A 13717-nucleotide genomic window follows, 5' to 3' on the forward strand; every position below is an offset into this window, starting at 1 on the left:
TCCTGCTGGGTTCCTAAAACAAAAAGTTCCTATTTGACTCTCAAAACCCCACAGCTGATGAAAAATTGAAGACCTTACTTAATTTCCATGTGCCATAAGAAGTATTAATTTAGCTAGTGGGACTGGTGACAGACAACCTTAGCTTTTCAGTAGAATCCTCTGAGGTAGAATCTGGGCTGAAAAACGTTGGGAAGTATTTTGATATGCCAAACTATAAAGATTAAACTGCTAAGTTGCAAAGTTTTAAGTTATAAAAAGTAAGATTCTAATACGCTGCAGGATGTTTTTTTTTTTTCTGTTACAGAACACATCAAATAATATCCATTTCTAAAATAGTAATGAAATGGAAATTAAGTTTGTAAGAAGAATTAATGAAGCTGTATCTGATGTCAGCTTTCTCTAAATGACAGTCACAGTTCAAGCAGCCTGCAATCTTTCTGGTTTTACAGGAGCAGAATCAGTGACAAAGAAGAGGCTGACACAATGGTTCACAAGATTAGAGCGTTGCCACGATTTCAGTTCCTTCAGCTCCTTCTTTTCCTTTCTTTTCTTTGAAAATGGTATGAAATCTTCTATTTTATAGACCTCGAGTCTTTCTCCCAGAGGTCTGCTGCCTTGTTCATAGTCAAAATTCTGCAAAAGGCTGACATTATCAGTACTGGTAAGGACCTAAGGGCAGCAAATGCTTGCTCATTCCAAATATTGTTCTCTGGAATAAACAAGAATTTCTGTATTGATGAGTTTTGCAGACACCACGACATACTCAGTTTTTTGACACGTCAACATTTTTCTGTATTCTGTGGTTATATAATTATGTTACATAGAAGTTATTACTGGATGTTCCATGTTACATATTACCCCACTCTCCTTAGCTGAATTATCCTACATTAGCCCTACAGTGCTCTACAGTCCATCCATAGTCTTAACTCACTGAATGCATCTCAGCAGATTTAGCTTTGCCAATGAATCTGACAGCTCAGCACAGGAAAGGCCTAACAGTGCTGACGCATGAATCTATAGAATAAATATGCAGCTGACTTCAAAATATCAATTTTTTTTAAATTAGTTTACAGAGTGATTTAATTAAAATCTGAACATTGTGGAAATGTTTTTTGAATCTTCAGTATTTTTGTACTACAAAAACAAGACATTGGAATAACACTTTTTCAAAACAAGAGATAGTATTAGGGCAAGTATAGTTCAAGTTAAGGACTACTGATCAAGAATGAATAGGATAATAAATACTGTTAACCTTTGGCCCATTTCATACTTAATAACAAATGTTTTAAAAGGCAAGGGCAATGATAGTGCCAGTAAAGTGCTTTTAAATGGACAATACTTGCTGAAAATAAATTGCTGCAGCAGTTCTTAGATAATGTTTCTTTCAAATATTTATTAAATTGGTAAAATGCTTATCCAGAGCTGCAGCACTTTTATTGCCCCGGGTTATCTTAATTTCAGTAACTAAAACCAGCAGTACTGTTAATACCAAAGAATTTTCCATGCACAAAGATGCCGGACTACTGCAGCCTCTAATATGTCTTCATAAAACTGTGCTCCATTAACATTCCCATAGCTCGTCCCTTCTGCCTCTACATCAACTCAGCTGTCTTAGAAAAATCAAAAGAAGAAGAATTAAAAAAATCAATGGAACTGCTTTCAGTGCTGAACTGTAACCTCCCTGGAGCACAGAGATTGACAGAATTGTTAAATTTCTAAAATCCCTCTTCATAAAAAAGCTGATTCACATTTAACTAGAAATATTTTTTATAGCTTTGCCATTGCCATAGAGGTACCTTCTGTAATAAAACACTCTTACACAACTCTATAAAAAATCACATCCACACGTCTCACAAATGAGGAAGTCCCCCAATATCCACTTCTGCTTTCAGGTTACAGAATGAAAAAGAGGAAACAGGAAGCCACTTCCTTAAAGCTACCTTGGTAGAGTACTGTCTCCAGCAAATAAAACTAGTCAGACTCGGCAGAGAGAGCAGGGAAACAGCAGGAGTTTGATGAACACGCGTGCTGATGCTCTGCACTCCTCAGCCTTAAATACCTACAGCCATGCCCCACTCAAAGCAAGCGTATTCTCCATACAGCATTCTCCATACAGCTTCTGGCAATTCTAATTGCCTGTGTTAGTCCCACAAGTACTATCTGTTCCTCCCATCCTGATTGTTATGTTATAGTACAATGGAATTGATATTTTAAATGGCTGAGGAGAAACCTCACCTGCAGAGGCACCAGAGGACAAACCCAAGTCCACAGTACGGATCCAGACAGATAGCAACTTCTCTGGAGGGATAAAGCTCACACTGCAGCTTAATAGAACGACAAAAGGCACTAGTGGCTGCATGAGACATCTGAAAGACAACAGCAAAGTAATTAAAATGATCAACTATATCATTCGGAAGACTCATTCCCAAACTGGGGCAAGTGTTTAAATCAGTTACAGGATGAAGAAAACAGATAAATATTGACTTTGTGCTCAGTGTAAATACACATGTAATTTATAACTAAGAAAACAAATTTTCCTTCAAGAGGATATCCAAATAACCATGAAAGTGATGGAGAGACAGAAAGAATGATAATTTTGAAGTGATTCAGGGAGAAAGCTGTGTGTGGTTCAAAGATGTGCTCTAAGCTGTATGCAAACCTAACGATAATGAGCTAAACTTTCTGGAGGAACAAAGGAATGAATGGCTGCAGGACATGAATGTAATTTGAAGTACTTTGTTGATCTTCAGTCATATATTTCAAAGAACGTACTTACTTATACAATAAAGACAGAATATTGTCAATACGCTTTTTAAATTAGAGAGGTTTTTGTATGCAAAATGGTAGTAAGAAGCAAATCATTCAGCACTCTCCAATAGACAGTAAACATTCTGTTAGATGTCTTTGTTAACCAGCTCCTGGCTGAGAAACAGGCTTTTTGTTTCTTTGTTTAATCTTGAGAGCTCTCTGAGATAAAGCCAGTGGAAAAAAGAAACAAAAGCACTCATCAAAAAGATATTTTTCTGATGCATTTTTTCTAGTAATATTAAATCTCCTTACCGACAACACCTAAATACAACTGTGTTAGGATGTTTCCCACGGACTCACCCATTCTGGCTTAGAAGTTCAAACTACAGTGGGAACACGATAACTTATTCTAACCCTTGTCCTCTCTGCTAGTAACCAGAAGCACACCTGTGTTAGAAGGACAGCCCAGATAGGATTTAATTCACCTAACCTTTGATCTCTGCTACGTATTGGCCTACTTTCCTTAAACATTATTACAGTCAGCAGAGGAGAACAAGCACCTGATAGGTAAAATCTATTTGGTCCTTAATAAATAGAATAAAGTCAATCAAGAAGTGACTTTTTCTCTGCTGTCTGTGAGTGCCAGAACTGAAGCTGGATGTGCTCCAAGTGATGCATGAAGACCAGCTCCAAACAGGTGTCCACACCGTGAATGTCTGCAGTTTGAAGAGATTAACTCTTCTCTGGCTCAATCAAGATCATTTTTTTTCCACAGAGGATTAAACTGAGTTCTGCAAGACAACAACTGGTCTTATTCTGTGATTTTTTACACCTCACTGGTTTCAAGGTAGGGAAAAAGTTGAGAGTAAACCTACGTGGAATTTAGTACTTCCAAAGTGACTATAAAACATCTAACAGCTTTTCAGAAGCCATGTAAATTGTTTAGCCATTGTCTTTGATTAATTACCACTGCATTATGACAAGCCTTGTGGCCTCTGGTGATCCATCCATAATTAATTAATCACTGGCAATGACCTAGTAGATAGCACTATTTATATAAACCTGCTGAATTAGCGATCTGGAGGGTTTATGACTCAGATATCTGGGGCTAATCAAGAACTCCATTAGATATTTATCTGTATTTCCTTTTAGGCACATTAAATTCTTCACCTTGCCCTGGCCTTAACTATCTTTAAAGCTCTCCCAATATTGACTTTGCATAAGTAGTAGTCAGTTCTACAGGTCTGATAAGGTGGAATTCAGATCTGATTTAATATAGATGAGTATGTATCAAAGGATCATTTAAGACTCCCTGTTGAGGAAATGAAGACTTAAATGACATTCACCTCCATTCAAAAATAGATGTTTCAAATAAACCAGAGGAATTACACTCTGAAAGTCTCTGCTTCTGTCGGTTGACTATCGAGGAGCCCAATTACTTGTCCATGTCTAGTAGGTATGGTAGCTCATCATCTCAAGTTAGATGAGACCAATCTTCTGGGAGTGTCTGATACATAACCATAATCCAGCTCAGCCATTTTAGCCATTAGTCAACCTTGGGCAGGTCACTTCACTTTGTGCTTCAAATTTTCCATCTAAGAACTGGGTAAACAATGCTTTCTTTGTTTATAGTTTTGTTTTCTTACAGTTTCTGATGTCAAAGTAACCATAGCCCTTGGATATGCAACAGATAGGAGTAAGGAAGTAACATAATAATACCAGAGGGATTTTACCTCTGCACTGCTGAAACCAACATTGGAATAACACATGTGTTACAAGCCAGAAAAATCAGCTTTGATAAACTGTGTTGGATGTTGGAGGAATTGACAGAATAGAGATCTAAAGAGCTCAGCATGCCAAAGCTTATCAAACAAATACATAAACACATTGTTTGCTGATTACATTAATCTTGTACGAGGTAAATATATCAGAAAGGTAACAGTTCCCATAATTAAATGAAGAAGAGAATATTTAAAACTGATGGCCAGCAGTAAGGCTGCAACAAGGAACAAACAATAGATGGGCACTAGAGCAAGTTAGAAGAGGGATGACTGAATTTCATTTCCTTCATAAAATAGAACAAATAGATGCTCTTGTTAAAGAATGTTTCAGGCAGATGAGCTATTAGGCTATCTGCAGGCATGCTGGAGCACGAGAAGAGCTAAAAACTTCCTGTACACTGAACAGCAGTATGGAAAAGCCAATAAAGCCAATTTAAAGTAATCAAATAATGACTGTAAGGGAGGAAGCAATTCAACTTCTATTACCAAAAATCAATAGAATTTACAAATATGCAGCAACGTACTACCTGCCAGCCAGGCACGGGAACAGGAATGCCAACTGTTAAAAGAAGCTCCTACCTTTACCCCTGCTAGCATTCCAGTTGTGGAGACACTGAAGTCTAGGTAAGCAAGTGTTTCAGGGTTTGAAGGTTTGTAGATCTGTGCAGGCCGTTTCTTTGGCAAGTCATCTAGTGAAAGTAAAGAATGAATGGATGTATCTTACTCCAGTGACAGAAAGGCCTCTCAGCGCTTGACAAATAATGACAAAAAGAGAGCCTAGCCTTGGCACTCACCTGTATCTAGTACTGGAGGCCACGTTCTGACATCCACTGCCGCTGCCGCCTCTCGCGACCGTAACAATTTACATATTAATTGTGTAGTCATTAAGCAAGCAGAGCGGCTCACCTAGGAATTTAACAAACAAATAATAACACAATAGGATGCTGATTAATTCTTCGAAAAATGAACAAGACCATGATTTGTTTTATGTCAGAACAGGACACAGATATATTAGTCTTTTATTTTCTAATCAGGAAGTGAAAAGATCCACAAAAAATTCAGCTCACAAAGCAGACAAAGCCTTATCAGTTTCACAAGTTACATTAAAATTGTACTTTGAGCAGAGTATTGTGACGAAACTAAAGGCACCTTAACAGTGAGCATGTGACTTTTCCAGTACATTATATCACTTATCAACCCAGGATGCCAGTACAGAAGACTGTGACCAGAACATTTCCTATATCATGATAATATATCTTGGTTTATAAACAATATTTTAACATAAACCAAAACCTAGCCTGGCACTTATATGAGCATTTTTACTATCTTTAGTCAATTTTATGTTAGCCATATATTCCTGATTCTAGTGCTGGCGATAAAGCATTGGGAATTCTTCTGATATTGTCAAAAGTAACTCTAGACCAAAAATTGTGTGAGTTCCACTAAGAAATGGAAAATTTACTGTAACTACCATCTGCTCTGAATTTTAGATGATACATGCTGAAGCTGCTCTCCTTTTAGATCCTTTAAAAAAATATTTTCGTAGCAACTACAAGAATATTTCTTTCTGATTATAAAGACTCAGTATTTTAATTTTCACAAGGTCATCTCTCTCCAAAATGAAAGAAAAGTTGTGCAATACAGAGCTGAGCGGTTCTTAAGACAGATTGGCATTAATATCACTAATAATTTTCAATATTTTATTTATAGTCGGTCTTGACTTTATGTCTTGAAGAGACAATGCTTGCAAGTCAGCTTAGACCTGCCCTACTTATTCAGTGAGAAACCAGTCAGACCTGGTTTGCCTATTAGACATCAAAGGAGAAACAGGAGAAACAATATAACTCATTTTACGCCACTTCTATAACTTTAACAGCTGATGTTTAAAAATGCCAAGTGGCAAAACACCAAATAATGAGAATCCTGAAGACAACAGGCCATTTTCTCCTACCTCTACTGACATTTTGAGGCATTCGATACAGTGAGGAAAAAAACAAATTATAACTATCTCTAGTTGAAGTTATCAATAACATCACATTTGTTCCAACTTCTGTTATTTCAGAGATTTGGAATTCCACTCAACAGATTAGGAACGCAGTTACTTATGAGCATCAAAGATAAAATGTGATCAGATGAAGTCAAAATACCAAAATAAAGTATGAAGTAAAAAGCCAGAGTAATACATCCCCAGACAAAAATAGAACCGCCAACCAATATCTTCACAATGTAACTTTGTAATTGCTTCAAACTGCAAAACAATTGGGTTTGCAGACTTAAGCATGAGCCAAGCTAAGCTTTCCATTGGGAAAAGCTTTTCCATTGGGATTTTCATTGATGTTGAGTGTAGCCTTGCCAGGTGGGGAATCCTACCGTGCTTGTCATATTGCTACATTTCCTGGATGGTGTAGCACTACTGCAGTAAAATGTTGACTGGGGAAGTCAGGAGGTTGCATGCTGTCAAACAGAGTTGACTCTGAAACACACTGAAGTCTTGAAATTCTAGAAGGAATACAACCCTTCAATCTACAACATCACCTACTTAACTGTAACTCATTATCACCCATTTAACAGTAACATCACCCAACATCACCCACTTAACAGTAACCCATTTATACTGTTCCCAAATACTACACAAGTCCACTGCCCATTTCATCTGCCTGTGCACTTCCAGATGCCTGCTCACCTCCACAATCATCTTCACTGTAGGTAACGTTGTCGCTATGTTCTGGGGATGTGGAGGTCGAACTGTTATTGGCACACAGCCTGCATACAGGCAACCATAAAATGCGGCAATCAGGTCTATTCCTGCATGAAGAACAAAACAAAAATCCTCCCCTGAAAATCAAATCATTTAATCTCAGACATCTATGTCAGCATAAATATTATTTGGGACTCAACTCAGAAGGTTAAATGAGTGACTAAGTCCTTTAACAGACTTCTTTTTCAGTCCCTTGTCTGTATTTGTTCAGCTTCACTGATTACTTTCAATTGCACTGTTCTCCTGAGCATGGAAAACCAATGACAACACACAAAGCTGAAGCCAGATACCATCATTTTGGTAAGCTCTACTTTTATGGTCAGGAAGTAACTGGTAAAAAGACCGATTTCTGTGGATGAATTATCTTCCTAAATTTCACTTACACACAAATGAGTTTCAAGAAGTGGGGTTAACCAGCAAGAGGATAAGGGAGTACTATGTTTGTTCCTATCAGTTGTGTAAGGAACTTCTGAAGGTTTATTAGACATTTTCTTTCTCACACCATTTTTAACTTCAGATACACAGCTTTGACTTGTTTACCTGAAATTTCACAATCAAAAATGGAGCCTTGGTTTTGAATCCTTGCTCCTAACATAAAACTAAGCATTCCTTTATATAAATATTGACTGCAGGTGTCAGACTGTGGACACTTCAGGCCATAGAAAGGAGCTGAGCTGACAACAGCACAAAGACCCCATGACTTCTGTTTGATAGTTCTTTTGTTCTGTACACAGGCTGTGCCAAGATAACAATGGGGACTGTTTTACTCTTCCACTGGGAATAGATCTGGAGTACACATAGGTTTATTGTTCCTCTGATAATATGCTTTATGCAGGGCAAGTGAAATGCAGGAAATAAAACCTTAAGTTTAAAACACACATTTATTTTCTGGAAAAGGTTTTCTCATATTAACCCTTGAGAAATTGCTTAAAAATGATAATGATTTAACCATTATCTTGCAGTCCCCTTCAACTGAAATATCACAATCCAGACTTCAAATGAGACTGATTATTTTATCAAGACATACAAATGCTAAAGAAAAAATCAGAAATAATTTGCAGCAAATGTCAAAGACGGTACTGGTAAATACAAGCTTAAAGTCCTTATTTCAAAGTAGAAGAATTCAAACCACGGAGCTGTGTAGGTTAATAATCTACATATATACAAAATACTGATTATTTTTGGGTATTTCTTAATCATCTGCTATTTATCATATTTCTGCTCTAATAAGGTTGATTGCTTCCCAGGTATTGCTGCTTTATCCTCATGAAATGCAGTACTTTCAAAAGGGAATTTGACAGGTGAACCTAAGAACACTCAGCAGATGGAACATCTTAGCAGAACCACGTGTTCATAAAATAGTTTGTTTCTAGCAAACTAAAACCAAAGCAGAGAATTACTGTTTAGATTTGACTTTTTATGAGAGGGGTTTTAAATGTACCGCTTAATCTTCATCTGAACCCATAGAATAGAATATCTATGTTCACATACATACATGAAGAGAAAATATTTTAAATACGTTTGACTGAGTTCAGAGAAGTGCACATACAACAAACGTTTTGTGTGTTGCCAGTTCACCTGGTTCACAGGCTGGTAACACCTGTGCTGCACTGTTCTACAGGCTCGTGATAAACTTTTGGGTGCAACAAGGTGCTGAACATGGCTCTTTACCTGGTGGGTAAACCAAAGCCACATGGTCTCCATCTTGCAAATGCCCCCTTTCCATCAGCATGACGGCTATCTTCTCTGCTCGCTTATGTAGCTGGACACATGTTAATGAGTTGGCTATTGTTCCCTGCACAGGAAGAAAGATAAATGTCACAGAAGACAATGCACTGCATTGATCTTTGTTCTCCTCTGCAGTGTAGAAGCTACTGGATGAGGTGCTGTAGTTCCCTAAAGCCACAACATGTCACACAGTCACCTTAAACAAGGAAACTTTCAGTAGTGCCAAACTATGCCAAACTGTAGCTGGAGGGAAAACAGATGTTTGTCAGGGAAAGGAACATTCTCCATTCCTCTCTGTACTTAGAAGTGTCCTCAAAAGCGCTTCCTTTCTAACCAAGGAAGCCACAGTAGCATGCCAATGTCATGCTCATGTAAACTGTGCTCCTCTTGCTACACATGCAGCATTCCTGCTACAGCCAGGAAAGTGCTTTTATGATCTTCTGCAGCAATCCGGAGAATCTGTGGAGAGCAATCCTGAAAACTGCATCTCATTGTCTGCACCTTGGAATGAAGCCAAATGGCACAGGGGAAATACTTTCAAAGATGAGACAAAAGGCATCAGAGAAAACAATACTTTGTGACAGGGGAAAAGAATTAGTCTAGAACAAAGGCTAAGCACATGCATATAAATGAAAGAGAAAAGACATTTATTGAATTTAAATAACTCTGGTCAGTAAGCCAGAAAAAATTTAGAAAAAAAAAAGGAAAAGACAATATCCAGAGTTTGGCAATTCAGATAGCACCGTATCAAAACTATCAGACATAGTGTTTTAAACTGAATTCTTGTACTCTCTGAAGAGATAGATATATGCATATACACAAACTTACATATAGAGAAATACATATGTGTGTATCACAGAATTCACTGCAAGAGCTGACAACTCTGAAGAGAACTCAATGAATGACTGAGCAATAAGGAGACTGACTGCTGCTAGAGCTGGTCAGGTCAGGTCTGGGCTAAAGTAAAGAGATGAGGCAGTATGGGAAAGCGATGCTCTTCTGTACCTCCTCTGGGGAGAAAGAGGATTTCAGTCTCCATCACTGCTGTGATACATCCAGCACATATCACAAGCACATGAAAAAGAGAAGCTGAATAAACTGATAGAAAAAAAAAGCTAACATATTCTTCTAGAAAGTCAGTGCATCAAAAGTGCAATGCAACACAATTAAAAAAATACTGCACTGTGATAGTAATAAGGTCTTCTGTTTTACAGAAATATTCTTTGAATTATATTAAAACAGGGCAAGAAATGTGAAGGATTTGGCTTGACTGCTGATTTCTATTCATCAGCACTGTCCCTCACACCACCACAGTACATATTGATAACAAGCTTCAGAGAGGAGAGTGAGCAGCTGGAGAAAGATCTGGAAGTAGGGTCACAGCATGTTATCGTGTATCACCTGGCATTTACAAACGTCACACCCCAAACACTGTCAAGAAAGAGCTCAAGCTAACAGGAAAAAAAAAATGCATTTCAGGCAATTTTAACAGGTTTTCTGGATTGTTCTACTACGAGAACTTTTTCTAAGGACACATGCAACTATAGGGACTGTTCCATCTGACCAGCCCTAGACATGGCCAAAGCGATCCAACATGTGAGTAGTCGCTCACAGTAGACATTCCATTAGGAATGTACTTGTACTCGCTTCCTTCTTTCAAAAAACTTCCTGCTTCAGTAGTCATGGGGAGACGGACCCTTTTGCTTCCCCACATACATCAGAACCACAAGCCTTAATGACACAGAAAGGGAATTGCTGCAAATCATGCATATTTGGGCAAGCTCATTTAAGAACGCTGGCACTTGCTGCAGGTGCAGAGGAAGAAAGGCAGTGTTTATATGAGGTGCCAGGAAGAATTCTGCTGTTGGTGAAGAATCATGGGTGAGCAGAGAGAACTGTTCCCTTTGGGTTTCATACCTGGAACCCATACCATAAAAACAGGGCAATGCGCTAAATTAGCAATCTAATTTCTCAGAATGCTTGGGTTACAGCAAACCTCTGATCTCAGTGAATTTCTGTTAGTCACCAGCTGTGAGATGTCCGGATGTTTGAGAACAATGTGTACATACAAGATGCAAGGAAGACAAAAAGGGAAAAGTTACAAATGAACTAAGATTCAAGATGGGTAATAAAATCTGCTTAGGCTAAAACTCACCATCCCTGTCACTCCTTTCCATTAGACATTGAATCTCTCCATAAAACAATAAACCTCTCAAATTTCACAAGAGGACATACTCCACGCTGGGAGTATTAAAGGAGCAGAGAAACTGAATTTCAAAACTGAACTGTTTTTCCACTTCTAAGGAACAATCAATTATTTTATTAATCCTCACTCTCCACATTGGATCCTTCCTTCCCACTGTGTGAATCTTTCTGCCAGCATGCAAAATCTGGCATTACTTAAAGCTCAAAAGCAACAGCCTGCGTGGAGGAGATGGGACAGCACTGTTTCTTTCTCATAGTATCTCTGCTCCTCACTTACAGGACAGAACAATCCACTCATTCAATGTTGTAATAATGTTGTAATACTGCATCTATGAGCAGCATTATCTCTCAACTTTTCTGCTTTGTCACAGACAAATAAATCACTACTTCACCATTGTCTGTAAAAATGGAAATCTTCACATACTGCTAGCTACTCCTCTGAATTAAAAATTACCTTAATGACTCATTAGTAGCCTCAAACTGAACTTCCATACCACCACGGTAATAGGGGAGCATATCCTGTAAGTACAATAACTGGTCATCTAGCAGATGTTCACGAATTCTGGAGGCTCAGGATACCACCTAAGTTATTCAGGGACCATATGGGCTAAGAACAAATGCCTGCTATTCCAGGTTGAACAGGTGAATATCTCAAGCCCCTCCTTTCCATAAGGCCCTCACATACTAGATACCTTTCCCAGTTTTGACAGATATGTCTATAGGTACTAAGGCAGGGTGGTTTGAAATCAGGCTTTCCTGCTCTGCAGTGGTCTTGGGAATTAATGGTTTGTCACCTACAGTTGTCTAGGAAGCCTGTCATCATCCACTCTCAGTAAACTTGAGCCCTGTACCTTTTGATATGAAGTAATTCATTTTTGATAATCAATGAAAGGTTGTGGCAGGTTGGCATCAAGTTATGCAGAGAGACGCACAAGTGATCCTCTGCAGACCCGTCTGGATTCTGAACACACCTCTTCTCTTTAACTCCCTTCTCCATTCTTGCATCTCCTTGCAGATGGCCCAGTCTCAAAACCAATAATCACCACTTTATGTAGAAAAAGTGATTTGATTTCATCAAGTTTGTGCTTTTCAAATTAGAAACCAAGACTGTGAGCAGTACTAAGGACTACTCTTCAGTATCAGAAGGAAGAGTATTGAAACAGATTTGCAGTTGCAGCTCACCCACATGCATGTGGTAGAAAAAGAAATGAGAAATGTGTAAGATGGGGTGCCTGATACAAAAGCAATCTGTATTTTGATACTTGGCAATTATTATTCTCTTTTCCTCTCTGCCTCCATGGACACGAAATATAGCAGCTGGGTATTAATGGAAAAAGAAACAGAAAGAGCCATGTCCAGACACAGCACAAGCAGGTGCATTTGGAACACCAGCATGTCACTTGCCACATTGCAGCTTGTCAGAGCGCTGGCCTTCACTGCTTACCCTGCAGTTAAGTAGAGTGTAAAGCACATGGTCAGGAGTTGTCTGAGCTCTCCACTGTAAAACTTCTGAGAGGAAGAGAAACTAAAAGAAAGAAGAGTAACAGTCATGGCACTAAATAATTTCTCAGGTTTAAAAAAACACATTTATTTTTTGTGAATTTATCTTTCCTATCTATATTCTAAGTTTTATGTCAGTAACTATGAAACACTAAACACAAATTGATTCTCTTATCATGCATATTTATAGCAAGGTGCTCTGGCACAGCAATAGAGGCCTCTCTGGAACTTAGGTCACTGCTGAGATGGTGGTACATTCTACGTATACTTTCAAAACAATAAAGAACTTCTTACTAATCTCTCAGAATTTAAGGACAATTTTTGTTCTTAATCTTACTCCTTTGTCTTACTGTAAATACACATATAGATATATAGACAGAAACAGTTTAGAATTTAGTAATTTTATCACTCACATAAGCTCCCAAAAGAGCTGAATTGAAACAGAATCAAAATAAAAACTAAAAAAAAGTCATGACCATATATGCAAATTAGATTTCTTGGACTCCACTCTACTTAGTAATGAAAACATAATAGAGGGTGATTTCTGATAAAAGCCTCATTACCACATTCTACCATGTATTTTCTGTTCTCCCATGTACCCCAGTAAAACAACGCATACACGTGAAAAGCAGTGATCTCCTCTCAGATCTATTTTATATTTATTTGTAAAGTGCTTCTTAAAATGTGTTAGTTTGTTAATATTAACATGTAATAAACCAATTCTGAAATAACTATACAATCTGTGTACTGCTATGTCTCCTGTTGCTAATTAACTAAATAGAAGACATATTAGAAAAGTTCTCCTTACCTTTCTGGCTTGATCATTATCTTCTATTTGCCCCAGATCTCTACCACTGGCCTGGGCAATTCTTTTTCCAGAGACCAAGTTCCCCACCATCACAGAGGCAGGGCCAATTTCTAGAATAAATCAGGGATGTGTTAGATGCAACAAAAACTCTTTGCTTGTGGATGGAAATTATTTGTATTTCTTTTGTAC

General features: G+C 38.0%; 1 protein-coding gene across 7 annotated transcripts in view; it reads right to left on the bottom strand.

The window, feature by feature from the left end:
* The window catches only part of DIP2C (disco interacting protein 2 homolog C), a 288455-nt gene that overhangs the window by 42791 nt on the left and 231947 nt on the right, over positions 1-13717 (bottom strand). For all 7 annotated transcript variants that reach the window (XM_015282142.4, XM_046937850.1, XM_046937849.1 and 4 more), the window contains 7 exons: positions 13529-13638; positions 12665-12745; positions 8959-9082; positions 7213-7334; positions 5324-5435; positions 5109-5218; positions 2236-2366 (listed from right to left, as the gene is read on the bottom strand). In XM_015282142.4, coding sequence (XP_015137628.1) covers positions 2236-2366; positions 5109-5218; positions 5324-5435; positions 7213-7334; positions 8959-9082; positions 12665-12745; positions 13529-13638 — 790 coding nt within the window. The remainder of the gene's footprint in view (positions 1-2235; positions 2367-5108; positions 5219-5323; positions 5436-7212; positions 7335-8958; positions 9083-12664; positions 12746-13528; positions 13639-13717) is intronic.

The sequence above is a fragment of the Gallus gallus genome, chromosome 2 (assembly GCF_016699485.2).
Source record: "Gallus gallus isolate bGalGal1 chromosome 2, bGalGal1.mat.broiler.GRCg7b, whole genome shotgun sequence".
Classification (NCBI taxonomy): domain Eukaryota; kingdom Metazoa; phylum Chordata; class Aves; order Galliformes; family Phasianidae; genus Gallus; species Gallus gallus.